At 44.4% G+C, this 17,015-nt stretch overlaps 1 protein-coding gene across 3 annotated transcripts in view; it reads left to right on the plus strand.

Moving 5' to 3' along the window:
- Positions 1-17,015, plus strand: part of LOC309964487 (transducin-like enhancer protein 1) — an 89,188-nt gene that overhangs the window by 47,517 nt on the left and 24,656 nt on the right. For 2 of the 3 annotated variants that reach the window (XM_082843545.1, XM_082843546.1), the window contains exons 9-13: positions 9,283-9,399; positions 13,289-13,342; positions 13,826-13,978; positions 15,372-15,516; positions 16,546-16,736. In XM_082843545.1, coding sequence (XP_082699671.1) covers positions 9,283-9,399; positions 13,289-13,342; positions 13,826-13,978; positions 15,372-15,516; positions 16,546-16,736 — 660 coding nt within the window. Of the gene's footprint in view, positions 1-2,335; positions 2,442-2,834; positions 2,918-9,282; positions 9,400-13,288; positions 13,343-13,825; positions 13,979-15,371; positions 15,517-16,545; positions 16,737-17,015 lie in introns of all 3 variants that reach the window. The other variant, XM_082843547.1, reaches the window with a different exon arrangement.

The following is a 17,015-nucleotide window of genomic DNA, read 5'->3' on the forward strand; positions in this document are numbered from 1 at the left end:
ATGCCTGGCCTAAAAGAGGGCAGTTGAATTCTCCTCAGCTTCTGCATTCTCTTTGTTGCCATACATTGTTTCGGTTTAAGTATTGGAAGAAATCTGCCCACAGAGAGACACCCTCAGGGTCCTTGGACCAAACTCTGAGAACCTCTGCCATAAAGAAGACCAAGGAGTTCTAAAAAATTCTAGGCTGGCATATAGTCTTGTTTTTTTTTTCCTGCCCTTCTTTCTATGTTGAACAAACATATTTTTTATATCAACTGCAAAAATCAGGGACTTATGTCGGAGGGAATGTGAGTGTGTGTGGATTGTTATCTGTGAGTCTAAAACTGGTTCATAGATAGTTTATGTTTATTTTTAGTGACAGATTATTCCATTTGCTGGTTTAAGGTTTTATGGTAGGAAAACAAATGAACCTTAATGTAACCTGTTTAATGTAAAACCCAGGAAATAAAGGTGCTAAGAACAGAGAGAAAATACGGACACTATTTTTAAGTTTCTTGTTTCTGAAAAGGATGAATGATAAAGCTAGTAACTTTTGAGAGGTGTATTTTGCTGTTTGGCTGTTTTCTAATTCGCAAACCTTTTTTTTTTTTAACATAAGCCTATTTACCAGAGTGCTACTACTGAGCAAAAAAATGACCTAACAGAAGCCTTTATTTCTTCAGGAGTAATAAAAACTTTAGATATCCCAATTAATTTAAAGATGAACTGCACTAAATGTTGGCTGAAGGGAATGCACTTTAAATACGTCTACTTGAAAGACCTGGAGTTAGAGAATTGACAAGGAGTTGTATGGGTTTTAAGAAAAATGGTAGAATGGATGTTTAAATACTCATTCATTTAGCATATTTATTGACCACTTACTATGTGCCAGGCACTGGCTGAGGCACTGCGTATACTTGCTGCCATTTTGCAGTGATAGCTTTTAATGTCAAAGTCAAATTATGGGTTGAACGAAAAGCACTGAAATATCTAACTCATGTGATCGTTATTTGGAACATTTGGAAGAGGGAGGAGACTTGAGGGGGCTATGTGGGAGAGACTCAGGACAGGGGCGATCTGTCGACCTAAGGCGGGTTCCTAGTGGACTTCAGAAGGTCCTGGGACCCCTCTAAAATTGTATGCAGAGTGGGTCAGTGCTCTTACATAGTGCTGAGGAGAGATCATAACATTCATTAAATTCTCCAAAGGGGTTCCTGGCCCAGAAAAGTCTAAGCACTTTTCATCTACTTCAGAGGTCAAAATGGTGCGTCACCATCATTTTCTCAATAAGACACCAAAGTAAGGAGGTTGGGTGTCTTTGGTCATATAGTTAATTAACAGAGGTGGAGATTTAGATCATGTCTTTCTGAGGGACCCTGTTGCCATTCCTATAACATTTCTAAAATTATGTTCACATTTAGAACTTATTTAAAAGTAGTTATGACAGCCATCACTTTATTTAATGTAAGGGGGTGTCTTTATCTTTTTCTTCTCTAGCTGTTGTACTTCACTAGTTTATTGGCAGAGGTAGGCCAGATCCTGGTTACGGACCACCCATCACTTCACTCTTTTCTAAGACGACACTCAGCAATATAGAGAGCAAGGAGGAAATAAGCTATGAGGCTTGCTTTGGGGAATACTTCACTCTTGGCCTGTTTCTGAAATTTTATTTTTTTGAATGTCACAGCGTCTCCCAGTGGCTCTTGAGGACCGTGGCACTGTGGGTGTGGGGGGAAAGGGGACAGTGATAGAAAGAACATGGGTTTTGGACAAAGGCAGCCCCCAGTGGAGTTCTGGCTGCACAGGCAGGATTTCTCATCCTTCTGTAAAGTGGTGATGGTGGCTGTCTGCAGGGTGAGGGTTTAGGGACCGCAAATGGGAAGTCGTCAGACATACCGTAGCAAGCCTTTAGGAAAGTCCTCCCTGACTCTACCTGCAGGGTCCAGACAACAGTAGATGCGTCGTTAGTCACCGTCAACGTAGTTACTTGTGGTTTCCTTTTTAAAAAATGTGTGAGGCTGTTGTGGAGGTGAGGGCTCACATGACCGGTGACCATTCCTAATGATTCTTAGTGTGTCAGCGTCACAAAACCCATCCCAGCCTCTTAGGAACTTGATCCGTCTCACGGTGCTCGAATTCATCAAAGGTAAACAGGGACCAGGAGGAGGTGTTTTCGCCTAAATGTTGTTGACCTGACTTATGTCAAGGAATTGCCTGGAGATAAAGGATAAAACTGAAATGAATCACCTGAAATCTCAATATTAAGGCGCAGCGGAAAACATTAAGTTTTCTTAAGCGGTTGCCTCAGTAGATTTTTCTTTTGGCAGAATTTAAAACTCTGTGCTTAAAAACATAGATCTTCTGGGAAAACCAGCATCACTGCCACGAGAAGGGTGACCCTCTGAAGGAAGGAAAGCACTGGCAGCTTCTTGCTTGTCGGGAGTGGCGTGTTCCTGTGCCAGGTGAGGTGTCTGCTCGCTGTGGGGCCAGAGCTTGCCAGGCGGATGTCAGGACCTGTGCGTGACCAGAGAATGTTCAGGTCTTACCTCCCTGAGATCTCAGTGAGGATAGGGCATCTTTAAACAAACAGAAAGCAGGTAGAGGCTATTTTCTCCCTCCACAGACTTTTTTAGGCTTCATTTTGTGTTCTGTAATTAGAAACCTTAATGCCCACCCTTTGGAGCAGATTTTGTAAACTTTTATTTTCCTTTTGGCCTGATCATCATCTTCAGTATTCCCTCTGGAACACAGTAAGCAATAAACTTTGTGTCTCGGTCTTTCTGATGAGGAGAGATGGGTTAAGTGGCGTCCGATATCCAGATACCACAGTCAAGTCCTGACCCAGTGCTTTCTAGTTTCAGGACCTTTTCTTGCAGTAGAAGCATCTCATCAGGGGCTGGAGAATGAAGAGCACTTCGAAAACATGCTTCTAGAAAAGGTTTGAAATACAAATTTGATTTTGGCTGTGACCACGGTCCTGATTAGGGGAATGAAGGTGTTACGAGGTCATTTAAAGATTATTTTTAAACAGTTATATTTGTTATGAGCTCCAGAGTTTTTTATTGGTTTTATTTTGTTTTACCTGGAGAAGGAGGGTGGAAGGGCAAGCTGTGGATGTAGAGAGTTGATGCCGAAGGCATTTTGTGGTTTAGTACTTCTTCCAGCCCAAATACTCACTGGGTGTGTATGTCTGGCTCCGTTTTATTCCGAGTATCCTCCTGTGTCGCCCGTCTGCGCCTGACAGTGCCAAGTTCTTAGATCGAGGTGCAAGAACACCCTGTTTTTTTGTTTTTTTCACATATTTTGCCTTTAAACAATATGAAAAATAGACATGTACCCTTTAGGCCTGCTTCACAGCCAGTCTTCCAAGATGTGATTTCCACATTTCCACATGTCTCCACTTGCTTCCACTCTTCACTGTTGACAAGTGGGGATCGTTAATCTTACAGGTTAAAAATGCATTTGTCACACAGAATACTTGAATGACCAACTGGACTGCAGCAGGAAGTACCACACAGGGTGATGGCTTAATTGGTACCAGGTGTGGATGAGAAGGCGCAGAGATGTGATGGGGTGCGTCCTTACCTCATTGTTTTAATGTTCACCGAGAAGTTAATTGTCAGTGTAGAGTGTGCTGGCAAATTAGGTTCCCACTGCCTTAGTGTAACTGAGGATAAATGAGGTGTCATGAGTTTCCAATCTGTACCTCTGACACAGACACTTTTCCTGTGAGGAGGACACCGTTCCCAAGGGGAATTAGCATGGCAGCTAAAGAAATCCATTTGAATAATGTGTATTATTTTCACATTAGGGAAACCTGTCTCGCTTTTGCTGTCTCCATGAACGGGTTTTCCTTTCACGTTTGCTGCTGGTGGCTTCAAGGTTTAGACTTGGTTGGCAGAAGAACTGCTTTGAGGTCTCAGGATAGATGAAGGATACATGAATACTCTTATAAAGGGTTTTGGCCACACTGACAATGTAAACATGCTTTCTTTTATATATTCTGGAGTTTACCTTCAAGATACCTCTGTATACATGAACAACCATTCCTGTTAAATTGCCAAAGAAAAGTAAAATTCTTGGAACAAGACTTTAAAGACTATTTTTTATTCATATTAAAGCAGCTGAGTCTCTTTACCTTGGTCTTGAGGGGGTGGGTGTTCAGAGCATGAAATAGAAACATGATTGTCTAGAATGGTCAGAACAAAGGTGGTACAGGGTCCAACTCTTGACATTTTCTTCTGATTTGACTGAATGCTCTTTGAAGTTCAAAAGACTCTTCTGCTTACATGGTAAGTTCTTATATGAAGGTATGGTTCAGTACTTGTGTGTTTGCATGTTTATTTTTACTTTAAGAGAATACACTGTCCAGTTCTACCCACTGGGTTCACATTGCCACCAACTCTCTAGTTAACATGTGCCCACTCAGCAGGGAACGGTTCTGGTGTGTGTTTTTATAAAACATGGTTCACCTATTTGGGAAATGGTGCTCTGGATCTGACCACTCAAGGAGTGCACACCAGTTGTAATATTGGAAGACCTCCTACTTTTTCTTTTCTCTTCTGAGCAGCTTTTCTGCTCACTCTTGTACCTGTTCTTTTTTTTTTAATATATAAATTTATTTATTTATTTTTGGCTGTGTTGGGTCCCCGCCTCTGTGCGAGGGCTCCCCCCAGCTGCGGCGAGCGGGGGCCACCCCCCATCACAGTGCGTGGGCCCCTCACCATCGTGGCCCCTCCTGCCACGGAGCACAGGCTCCAGACGCGCAGGCCCAGCAGCTGCGACCCACGGGCCCAGCCGCTCTGCGGCATGTGGGACCCCCCCAGACCAGGGCCCGAACCCGCGTCCCCCGCATTGACAGGCAGACTCTCAACCACTGCGCCACCAGGGAAACCCCTTGTACCTGTTCTTAACCATCACATCACTGTTAGTGCAGGAAGTGACCCTCAGGAAGCACAGGGTAACCACAGTGAACAATTTACCTGTTGTCAGTGCAGTTGCCCACTGAGGTTTTAGGTTCTCAGATATTTCAGATTTTAAGAGGGATGGGTCCCTTCTTGTGGTTCATAACGTTTTCTCTGTTCTTACACCTCATCAAGTCATTTCATGTGTAGTCTCATATATATAAATGGAGAGAAAAGCATGCCTGTTGGGCTAACAGGTCTTTTGGACACTCTGTCTCTGGTACTGAACATTTCAGAGGGCTCTTGTTTTCTTCAGAGACTTGTCTGGTCTGCCTCTCCCCTTATCGTTTTACTTGGCTCTATTCCCGTCAACGTGTGCAACTTGTTAGGTGCAGTAAATCGTCATGGTTTTCAAATTTTAGCTTGTTTTGAAGATCTTGATATGCTCAGATTTGTAATATCCCCCATGGGCTATATAAGACTTCTACTTTGAGTTCTTGTAGAAGACATAAGGTAAATAAGATGATTTTGTTTGGTTCTCAAGAAAATTTTTAAACAAAGGAAAACTTATATACAGTCTGGAAATCCCAGTTCTCAGAACATTTGTAGAAGTCTGCCCAATAGTTACAGTGTTTGAAAAAGTCTGGGAGATGATTAAATTTTACCAGCTGCAAGGTGAAATAAAACATCAAGTTTCTTGGCTAGAATTAGAGTATAGCAGTCAGTGTGGTAACACTAATTCTCACGTTGATTAAAAAACTCTGGCAAATAAAAATTTGAAAGGGGAATTTTACTTGATGAACACTGTTTGGTCGATACATATCTTTCAAGATATGGACTCTGGGAAGAGAAGGCTGCAGCAGCAAATAGGTCTGTGGAACCACTATTCTTGGTGGTCGATGTGGCATGAAGCCAGTGCTGTGAGTACCTGGTCTGCTTTGTTGCTCTCTGCTGGGGTCTTTGTTAGTGTGCACCTTGGGCAGGATTCATGAGTGGAAAGCCAGGAACTCGGGACTGTTTTCAGGTCATTTAAAAGTAGGCTGTAAAATGTTCTTTTTTTTTTTTTTTAAATGTTCACAATTTTGTTATGGTGGGCCTCTAACCAAGTAAATCAAGATGTGTCTGTGATTAGGAGGTGGGGGGAATCAGAGATAGCATGCAGTAGGCATTATTATGTCACATTAGAATATTAAGCTCAATAGGTTAAAGAGCCAATGTGACTTTTAAATGGGAAGTATTTGGGGGTCAAGTATTTGGGTCCAGGTATTTGATGTATATAAACTGAGTTTAAAAATCACTCCTTCCGGGAGCACAGGCGAGTTGACTTAAAGGATAGTGCTTGTTGACTTTAGGCAAATTGCCTTCCCCTCTGAACATCCTCTAGATAAATTGAGGAGGGTGAAGAGGGTGGATATGTGTTAAGGTTGCTTTGGCGTCTTGAGAAGTTTGGTCCTAATTATCTTCAGTGTTTAGAATGCATGACTTTTTCAGTAACTTAAAGCGAAGCAACCTCAGTTTTATTCTTTCACAAACAGGCTTTTAATCAACATTTAAATGTTGATTAAATATTAAATTTTAACGTTAAATTTGAGTCTGTCTTCTCCTCGTTCAAATCTAACAAATCAAGGTAAACCCCTAAATTTTGAAGGATCCAAAGGATATTCAGTCAGTACGCATTCTCAAAATATGTGTAAAGTGGCTCAGAACAACCATCAGAATGACTGTATTCCACTTCTGAGCCCTGAGGAACATAAGACGGTACGTGAGAACAAAATGCAGCATGAGGGAAGAAGACTTAACGGTATTAGGAGACGTCCAGTACTACCCGTGTAGTCACTTTTGGGTTTCTGGGGAGCAAGTGAGGTAGCCAAGAGGATTAGGGTCGCCTAGGCAGTAGTTAAGCAAGACTGTTTTTGTTGCCAACAGCAAATGAAGTCCATTAGGCTGGAACTATTTGCTTAAGTCAAGAACAACAATGAAAGCAGTGTCAGGGCTGGAGGATGTCAGGGACAATTACACACAGCAAGCAAGTTTCATGGGAACGAGGGTGAAAGAAAGTGGTTCGTCTTTGTTGGGGCTGCAGCATGAGCCAGGCACCCCCTGACTCTGGACTGTGGCTCTCCCAGGCCTCTGCCGCCCATACTCTTTGCTGCCTTGTTTTGAATCAGTTGTACAGCATCAAAGGTATGATGAGACATTTCGTTTTGTAACTTGTCTCAATCTTCCATCTGAATGGAGCCAATTTTCAGATAAGCAAGGGTGCTAATTATCAGCCCCATCTAAATTTAGAAGAACTTTCAGAGCTTTGCAAAACGCATTCAGATTACAGGCCTCACTTAAGCTGCTCAAACGGGAATTTAACTTCTGATACTGAGACGCAGAAGCCTCAAAGCTTGACGGGCTCACAGGTCCAGCCAGAGAAACGTTATTGTTTCTAGCAGAAATTGCATTGTTCCTAATAGGCGTGTCGTTTACTTTTATGTTCACAGTATCACTTGACATTCAAAAAATCAGATCATTAAAAAGCTGTCTTTGGATGGCTGAGTGGTTTGGATGCCCCCTGCTAATTACAGCAGGAGGGCTACACAGGGGACCCTGGGGAAAGAGACTTTTAAATTGTGAGTGGACACCAACTCTATGCTACATTCTGCTGGGCAAGTGGGTAGATGTCAAGTTGAATATGATACAGCCTTGCCCTTAATGTATCTGGTCTGAGTCTGGAGGAGGAGACTTGGGGGCTGACATAATCTAGAACACAGACAGGTGTGTATGGACACTTTTTCCACATGAGCTCAAGCTGCTTCTCCCCTCCCCAGCATGTAAGCACTTTGCAGTTTTGTTAAGTCTCCTGCGACCTGTCAGGCTGTGCGTCTGGGTCAGAGGGGTTAGTTTTTAGCAGATATTTACCAATGTAATTAGTTCAGGGATCCAGCCAGCTCACCTTTCAGCCCCACACTGAGCTCAAGACGTTATTCTGAGCTTCTCTATATTGAATTGCATTGGTCCCTCCCTGCTGCTTTTATGTAAGCCTCCTGGCATTTGTGGAGCTTGAACGGTCGTGAATGAGAGCTCAGCTGCTTCAGAGGCAGCCTCTGAAGTGGGCAAAGAGGCTTCAGAATGCCTTCTGATTCCCACTTTTGATTTCCTCCTGTGTGTGGTTGAGCTGAGAACGTTCCCATGGTGGGGTTCACGGTTTTCACGGGGGAGTTTTGAGAGCCAGCCACCTGGCTAATTTCCTTGGGCTGGTTAGGAAAGAAGACCCATCCATGGCCTCTAAAAATGGACCATTAAAGATTTGCTCATGGTACGTAACTATCGCTTTAGAGATGGTCTAACTTAAAGGTTTCCCCAGGCCCCTTCTATTTTATATTGTGGCAGAGAAAGGTAGCATTACTGTTTGTTGGCCCTGGACTCCCCGACTTAGTTCTTCAACGTCTTTCAGAAATGGAGGTTATCTGGGCTTTGAGAAAGAAAGTTTTTGCACAGCCCATTCAGCATTGTTCAAGGCAGTAACACACCACTGAACAAATTGCCCCCTTGCGTATGCTAATCCCGCACTTAAAAGAACTCATTGTAACATGTTCTGATGCTTTAGCCCCGAGGGGAGATGGGAATTGAAGGGATGTCACATCGTGTCATGTGACCCTCAAATATCTAAAATGCCTGTTTTCTTTGGGTCAACAGTTCATACTCAGCACATGTGAATGAAAGTATCCTGTGTGGTTTGTGGAAAAGATTAGTCCTTGTTCCTGCTTTTGTGTGTGGGAGCTGGCCTTGCTGTTGAAGATTCACTGGCTGGAATTCCTGCTTTGGGTCTTAAATTTCAGTGCTCTTGGCAAGGAACACCAAATCTTATTTTCAACAATAAATTAGAAGAACTCAAAAGAGTTCCTTCATTGTGACTGTGGAAAATGTGATTTGCCTTTTAGGAAACCATGCTGTTAATCCCACCCGTTCTCTTTGTGTCTTTTTAGAGAGGCACACATTGACTCTTACAGTCACAGAATATGTCTAATAGAGTGATCTCAGGTTTTGCTCATAGGCCATTCTTATTCCTGACCAGGGAGTCTCAGTGGGAAAGAATGAAAACACATCCGCATATAAACAGCAGGCTCCCATTTCTCTAACAGCAAACAGAACAGAAGAACATTTTAAGTGAGCAGGGCCTGGAGGATCCACCAGGCTTTGGATGGCTTGAGTGCATAGTCAGGGTCTCCCTTTTAAGTGCCTAAATCTCTATAAATGTTTGCCATCAAAGTCTTCAGATGAGACGAATTAAATGGAATGAAAGGCCATGTAGGCATCACCTTTCTAAACCATCTATCACATCCAGGTGGGGTTTTCATGTGTACAGGGAGACCTGGGAAGAAATCTTTGATTAATTTTTTTTGTCTTGCAGAGTAACTCCCTCTTGGTCCCAGACAGTCTAAGAGGCACAGATAAACGCAGAAATGGACCCGAGTTTTCCAATGACATCAAAAAAAGAAAGGTGGACGATAAGGACTCCAGCCACTATGTAAGTAAATAAAGGACTTGAAATAATATTGGTTTGCTTCCTTGCTCAGCTTCTAAGTGAGTATACAAAGGACCTCTAAGATCTTAGTGACAATTTCACATCCCTTAAAATAACAGTATCGGGCTTCCCTGGTGGTGCAGTGGTTGAGAGTCCGCCTGCCGATGCAGGGGACACAGGTTCATGCCCCGGTCTGGGAAGATCCCACATTCTGCAGAGCAGCTGGGCCCATGAGCCATGGCCGCTGAGCCTGCACGTCCGGAGCCTGTGTTCCACAATGGGAGAGGCCACAACAGTGAGAGGCCCGCATACCGCAAAAAAAAAAAAATAATAATAGTATCAAGAGGATAGATTCTTACATTGTAGGATATTATTTCCATCTTGAGCTGTAAATTATGCATCTGCCAGGCTTAGTATTAAATTTTAGGCTTTCTGCCGTAGTTACTCATGAGAGGGAATACAAAATTGTAGGGCTGGCTTCGTGGTGTGCAGCCTGTGCAGCTGCACTGACCCTGGTCTTGCAGGGGCCCTGCCTCACCATTGGTTTCATGCTGTGCTCTCCACCTTCTTCAAATTCTCAATTTTGAGGCTAGGGCCTGCATTTTCATTTTGTCCTAGACCTTGCAAATTTGGTAGCCTGTCCTGCTAAAATAACAAGGGCAAGAATTCGGTGTCACCAACTTACCTTTTTGAATGCCATTCTGGTAATATATTCAGGCTTTTATCACGTCTTAAGGCAGAGTTCGTCCTCTTCCACAGGGAGCAGTGTAGTGATAAAAGTCCATGGTAAAAAAAACCTGAAAGAAACACTGGGGGTATCTCGTTCAAACCCTACAGATGAGATCACACGACTGGATGTGAGGACTCTTGACTTAGATGTAGCTAAAACCACATTCATGAGGAGAGCAAACCACGCCAAATGGCCATTGGTGCTGGTCTCGGCGTCATAAACATTGCAGCTGACAGATGCCTTGTAGTTTCCTTGTGTGTCCCCGAGTGACTGTTTCAGGATGCACACATTCTCAGGAACAGTGTGGGAGCAGAATTCAAATTAGGCCACTCCCCACTGCCCCTGGAGGAAGAAGTGTCTACCTCTGGCTGGCTGCTGTGCAGGCTGTGCGGAGGTTTCCACGCGAGACCTCTGTCTTCTGCTGGCTGGCGCAAGCCAATGGCTAACTGTGGGTAACATTTCTTGGGCAACATCTCAAGTTAGCGTCAGGTACTGTGTGCTTCTACGTGGCTTGTTTCATTTAACTCTGAAAACAACCCTGTGAGTTTTGTATCATCCCTCCATTTCATTGATAAGGGAAGTGAAGCACAGAGCTTTTAAGCGATTTGCCCAAGGTCAGAATTAGTGGCACAGCCTGGAGATGGTCTGACTCCAGGATCGATGCTCTTCATCACCATGTTAGGATTCCCAAAGCGAGAGCCTAGGATTGGATATTTTGCCAGAGGTCCTCAAATTGGTCCATACTTTGTACCATAATAACATCCCAAGAACCCAAGTTGTTGATCTCCCCACCACAGCCCAAGCCTTTTTAGCACATATTTACCCCTTATCTTTTGCCCAGAGCCAGTATCCCACACAAGTACGTTTATATATGGCATCAACTGTTAATAAGCTAGTCAAGAAAGTCCAGGACATACAGAAATTTGCAAATTTGCCAATGATAGAATTCCGAGTTGCTCTGTAGATAAGTTATTTAGTAGTGAGGGATCTTAGAATCCATAGCTCTGCTGACTTTTTTGTAACCTGTTTGTACTAGGTATGTCTAGTTGTGTAGGTAGTTGAGGGTGATGTATTGAGATGATGTTGGAGAACCTGGGGCAAAGGACTCAGACCTTAGATGTTTGATGACAGGTGTATACTGTACCGTGAAGGTTTATATTTGCAGAAGGGTCCAGTACAAAGCTAAGATTTAAATTTCAGACTACTTAAGGACTCACTGCACAGTTCCATTATAATAAATTAGTTATTTGCTACCTTTTGCCAGTTTGGTCTGTACATTACATTAACTATTTTTATACTGGGTTTTTTTTTTCCCTAAAGGGAATCCCCTTTGGCTTATACTTAGTCACCACCACTCTGGGTTTCTTTCTTTCTTTTTTTTTAATCAGTGGTTTTTTTGTTTGTTTTTGTTTTGTTTTGTTTTTTGGCTACACCATGTGGCATGTGGGATCTTAGTTCCCCAACCAGGGATCAAATCCATGCCTCCTGCAGTGGAAGTGCGGAGTCCTAACCACCGGACCACCAGGGAATTCCCGCACCCTGGGTTTCTTAACACCCGACAATGTTTGTGCTTTTCTGTGGGCTTTACTAAGAGAAAGTAAATTTTCTTTAGTATTATTTTTTTCTTTTATTGCATGAAAATATTTCTTTCAATAGCCTGTTATTTTTAATTACCCAGGCTTCCTCATTGGTTGTAATCTTTTGTTATTGCTAATGAATTGCATGGTGCCTTTATAACGATGACTAAAGGTATATCTAGTAACACATTACTGAAGAAAGTAAATTGGGTCTCCCACACTTAATGCTTTAGTATGGCTAGATAAAACATTTAAGACATGAATTTAGAGTTGAGGGTACCTTTCTAGCTGGACTTGGGGGCCACAAAAAGCTAATGGGTGACACCTGCACTTGTACTAATATGTCTCAAACATTATTTGTGTATTCTTATTTGACAGTGACATCAGTAAAAGAATTGTGTAGATCATAAACCAGGGCCCTGCTCCTTTTTGAGAATAGGACCCATTGCGATAACTTATTTTTCCGTATGTCCATTGTATTACTCTGTACTAAAAGACATATAAGGCCTTTTGGCTAAGAAAGTAGACTTCTTCAGCCTGCCCTGAATTTGATTTAGGAGTGATCACGTTAAATTGAACAGCTTTTCTGAAGCTTTTTGAAACTCAGTGCGTGCAACCTTGGAGTTTCCTCTGATTAGCCAATTTTATGGCTTCATGTCAAGACATTAAAAGCCCTAATGTAGGATGCCAGGGCCCTCCAGATACTGCCATCCTATCTTCCTTCCATCTCAAGAATATTCCAAGCTGATTGCTAAAGAGCTTTATTCTTATCATGAGGTTAGATCTTGGTACATTATCCCAACCAGTAGCCAGCTTTGTTGTTTGTAGTTTTTTGTTTCCTTTATTTAATTTTTTGTAGTAACTAGTAACCCCATGGGAACAGGGTTCAAGTTTGTCTTTATAATTATGAATTGTCCATGAACACTAGAATTGATTGGCAGCCTTCAAGGTGATACACAAAAAAAGCAATGACGTGAAATTGTGTTCTTTTTTGTTTGTTTGTTTGTTTTTTGCGGTACGCGGGCCTCTCACTGTTGTGGCCTCCCCCGTTGCGGAGCACAGGCTCCAGACGCGCAGGCCCAGCGGCCATGGCTCACGGGCCCAGCCGCTCCGCGGCATGTGGGATCTTCCTGGACCGGGGCACGAACCCGTGTCCCCTGCATCGGCAGGCGGACTCTCAACCACTGCGCCACCAGGGAAGCCCGAAATTGTGTTCTTAATTTGAAATCCAGTGGGGAAAGATCTCTGAGATAAGGATATGCAGATTTCAGATTATAAGAGAGATTCAGCTGCTGCAAACATTTATTGAGCCCTTACTGTGTGCCAAGTTTTACGGCTTGCCATCACCTGTTGTATACACATTGTGATTGTTTAGCTGGTGTGCTGCTGCAGCAGAGTTTCCTGCCTGGGTCTTTGCACGTCCCCAGGTCAGATGCGAAGGGGAGACGGTAGTATTAATTACCAGGACTGGCATTCTGGAAGGGAGCCCAGGTCATTTGCTAGTCTGTCTGCTACCAAGAGCTACAGAAATTTAATTGAGCCTCAAACCCTTTAGTAAATGGCATTAAAATTTCTTTTTTTTCAGGACAGCGATGGTGACAAAAGTGATGACAACTTAGTTGTGGATGTGTCTAATGAGGTAACCATTCTCTTTATCAAACTTTATTTTCAGAGTGACTTGTGAGAGAAAGGAAGTGGAACCACCATATTTTGGTCTTTTGCAACTTTACACGTTAAGGATTTAATGGTTGTTCATGGATGGAACAATAAGTGTCTAAAACCGACACAAACTTTTGTTTCCTTTAAAAAAAAAAATCTGTTTCCCTAACCATTTTGGATTACTAAGTTGGTGTCTGGTGCTCCTTTCGGTCCCGTGCCCTCTGGGCAAAGTATTTGAGCATGAGGGAAGATACGATTATTTCTAGATTTGTTTCTTTATGGTGTCTTCATGGGTGCACTCGCAAACACCATCCTATTCATTGTAATAGCAGTATTAGGTACACACCCTCAAATCCCCCAAATCTGAAGGACTTTCAGGGCTCTCCTTTAATTTGGCGAATTGGTGTGGAAAGATCCGTCCATTCTAAGTGAAATCACGAGCCTTTTGCTTGTGCTTGTTGAGGACCCCTCGTCTCCACGAGCAAGCCCCGCCCACTCACCCAGGGAAAATGGGATCGACAAAAACCGTCTGCTAAAGAAAGACGCCTCCAGCAGCCCGGCATCCACCGCCTCCTCGGGAAGTTCCACTTCTTTGAAATCCAAAGAAATGAGCTTGGTAGGTCATAAGAACTGTCACTTGCCTATTTAGCAGTTTAGTTTTATCAGGGAACCAGAGGTTCCCTAAAGTATTTGAAATGTGGGGTTTTTACTAATTGAGAGTTACATTTTTAAGGGTTTAAAAGTGAAGCTCATCGTTCTGCTTTCTGTCCCCATGGTGATTACTTTTGCCCTCTGGGTCGTCTATTTTGGGCCATGATTAGAGAGAGATAACAAGCTTCCATGCCCATTTCCTTCTTACTTGGGGGATATGTTCCTGGCATAGGCTCAACTTCCTAGTTGGCAAATGGTTCAAATGCCTTAGGTCCTAAGGAGTCCTCATTTTCTTAAGCGGTACACTTCCCCTGGTTTTAGACTGACCCATCCTGTTGGGTCATGTTGTGATTGGGTTGCTGGGCAGATGGTGATGTACTCAAGGCGGCACCAGGGGAAGCCTGGAACTCGGGGGGGGGATGTGGGTACATCAGGCCAATTCATGCTTTCAGTCATTCAACAAACATCGTGGAGTATCTCATCTCTTCACTCACCATAACTGCACCATAACAACCCTGCAGTTAATCCCTACATAGTCCCTCAAGGCATTATCCCATTTCACTGATGGGGAGGGAAGCTAGAGGAATTTGCCAAGTTTGCACAGCTCGTCAGATCCAAGGCCAGAGGGAGCTGGGGTCTCTCTAACCCATGTTCTTTGCTCCCCCCGAGTGCTTCTCAGACTATGATTAAAGGGACATGAAGGGTTAAGATGCAGAAGAAGATGCCCTGTGACCCTGTTACTATCTTGACTCCTGAAGGCCCCTGCACTAGTGGGTCCACTCTGGTTACGTTGGCAAATGGGTGCAGCTGCTGAATGCCAAAGAGTTATTTTTTTAGGCACATCTCTCAACATGATAGGACTAGGTCTAGGGCTTTTGCCCCTGAGATGCCAGTTTGCTTCTCATCAAATTGACGGCTCCGCTGCCTCTCGCTGTTAGTCTCAATCCCACTGCCATTAAGCAGCAAAGGTAGAAAGGGGGTCCTCCCTCTGATATCCTCGATGACCGGGGCAGTCGCTTCTGAGTGACCGGGAACTTTCCTCTGGGTGGTCATCCTTCAAACTTGGCCTAGATCCAAAGTCCACAAGCCTGATGAAAAAATACTTTTTAAAATAAAATCTGCGGAGGAAGGAGTGTGATCATGTTCTGCGTCTCTAGCTAGAGTTTTAATTCTGGCAGGAAGAGGAAAGGTCAACATTTCTCCCTCACAAGTTAATGCTGTCAACATTGTGTGGATTTATGAAAATTGGCTGCGGGAGTAGCTAGAAGGTGCCCAGTGTCCCAGCTGCTGTTGTGATCAATTGTGTAATATGGCTTGGATTAAAAATAATACTCATTTAATTTGTTTAATGATACCAGCATGAAAAAGCCAGCACGCCTGTTCTGAAATCCAGCACACCGACACCTCGGAGTGACATGCCAACGCCGGGCACCAGTGCCACTCCAGGACTACGTCCAGGCCTCGGCAAGCCTCCAGCCATGGACCCCCTCGTTAACCAAGCGGGTAGGGCATTGCCTCTTGTGGGCTGTGTTTTGTTTCTCCCTTTCCCAACTTGATTCGGCAGTTCAGCTCTCATGCAGTTTCCTCGTGAATATGAGATGCACTTTCTGCCCCCCTCCCTCCTTCCTATCTCTGAAAAGCCATGATAAGAAACAGATGTTTGTCCTTGGGTTTCAGCAGCTGCACCCTGTTCAGTCTCTGACTGTTTACATTTGGCTTTTCTTTTATTTCCAAATAATCCAAATCCCAGGGACTTCAATAAAGTTTCTGATAATTATTCCGCATGTAAGCTCCTTACCAAACTATCATTGTGTGTCTGAGTTTGCTAATATTGACTGAAACAGCCTGTCTGACCGGCCCAAGTGTGCTTCTTGCTTGCTTTAGTTGGCCAGTGTTCTGCCGGTATATCCCTCAGGAATCACGGTCTCTCCTTCAGGAGAAATTGGGAGGGTTTCACTGGGACCCCAGCCCCTGAATAAACTCATAACTTTTAACTTTATCTTCCTCCCTGGCAAAGGAAAAATGTAACACTCTGGGCCCAGAGGAAGAGAGGCCCCAGCATATTCCCCCTAAACCTGTGCTCTGGTTTACATAAATCCAGGATCAGGTTTTCATTTGGAATTGGTAGCAGGTAATGGAAAATTTGGGCTGAAGGAGAAATCTTGGATTTCATCAAGAGAACCTTCTTTTGAGTTTAAGTCAACAGGTAGTGCCTGTGCCTTGGTTAGCCTTCTGTGAACTGGGTACAATGATGCTGCTTAATCTCCCTGGTGCGCAGTGTTGCCCAGTGTACCGACCAAGGAGGAAATATGTGGGCAGTTCTTCCCCTGGGGTCCATTCTTTCCTCGAGATGAATTCAGCTCCAGGGAAGAAGGGACCCTGTGTAGGATTTGGAGTCGGTACCCCTCTGCTCCCCCCAGCCTTTTCTCCGCCTTCCCTATAATGAAGGGCACTGAAGAGGACCCTGGAACTGATGGTCAGGCTGGACCTGAGCGGCCAGGTGAGTCACGTGCAGCTTGTGCTTCCTTGCAGCGGCCGGCCTGAGGACGCCCCTGGCGGTGCCGGGTCCGTACCCTGCGCCTTTCGGGATGGTGCCCCACGCGGGCATGAACGGCGAGCTGACCAGTCCCAGCGCCGCCTACGCCAGCCTCCACAACATGTCGCCACAGATGAGCGCGGCCGCCGCCGCGGCTGCCGTGGTGGCCTACGGGCGCTCCCCGATGGTAGGGATGGCGGGGATGGCAGGCAGGCAGCCGTGGGTGGGCGCAGGCGGGCGGGCGGGACCCAAGGAGCGGCCAGCGGCCTGCAGTCCCCACGCCTGCAGACAAAGACCCAGTGTCCTCGCTGCGCCCGCCTCCCTCTTGTCCGCCTTCATCGGCATGCCGCTTCATTAAGTTAAGGCCAAATGCTTTTTGTTTTACTGTTTTTGTGGATGAAAAAAGGCAGTGTTTAGGAGCTACTTCAGCGGTTCAGGGGACATCTGGTTTTCTCCCACCAAAGTA

Source organism: Leucopleurus acutus, assembly GCF_964270905.1.
Source record: "Leucopleurus acutus genome assembly, chromosome: 7".
NCBI classification, from domain to species: Eukaryota; Metazoa; Chordata; class Mammalia; order Artiodactyla; family Delphinidae; genus Leucopleurus; species Leucopleurus acutus.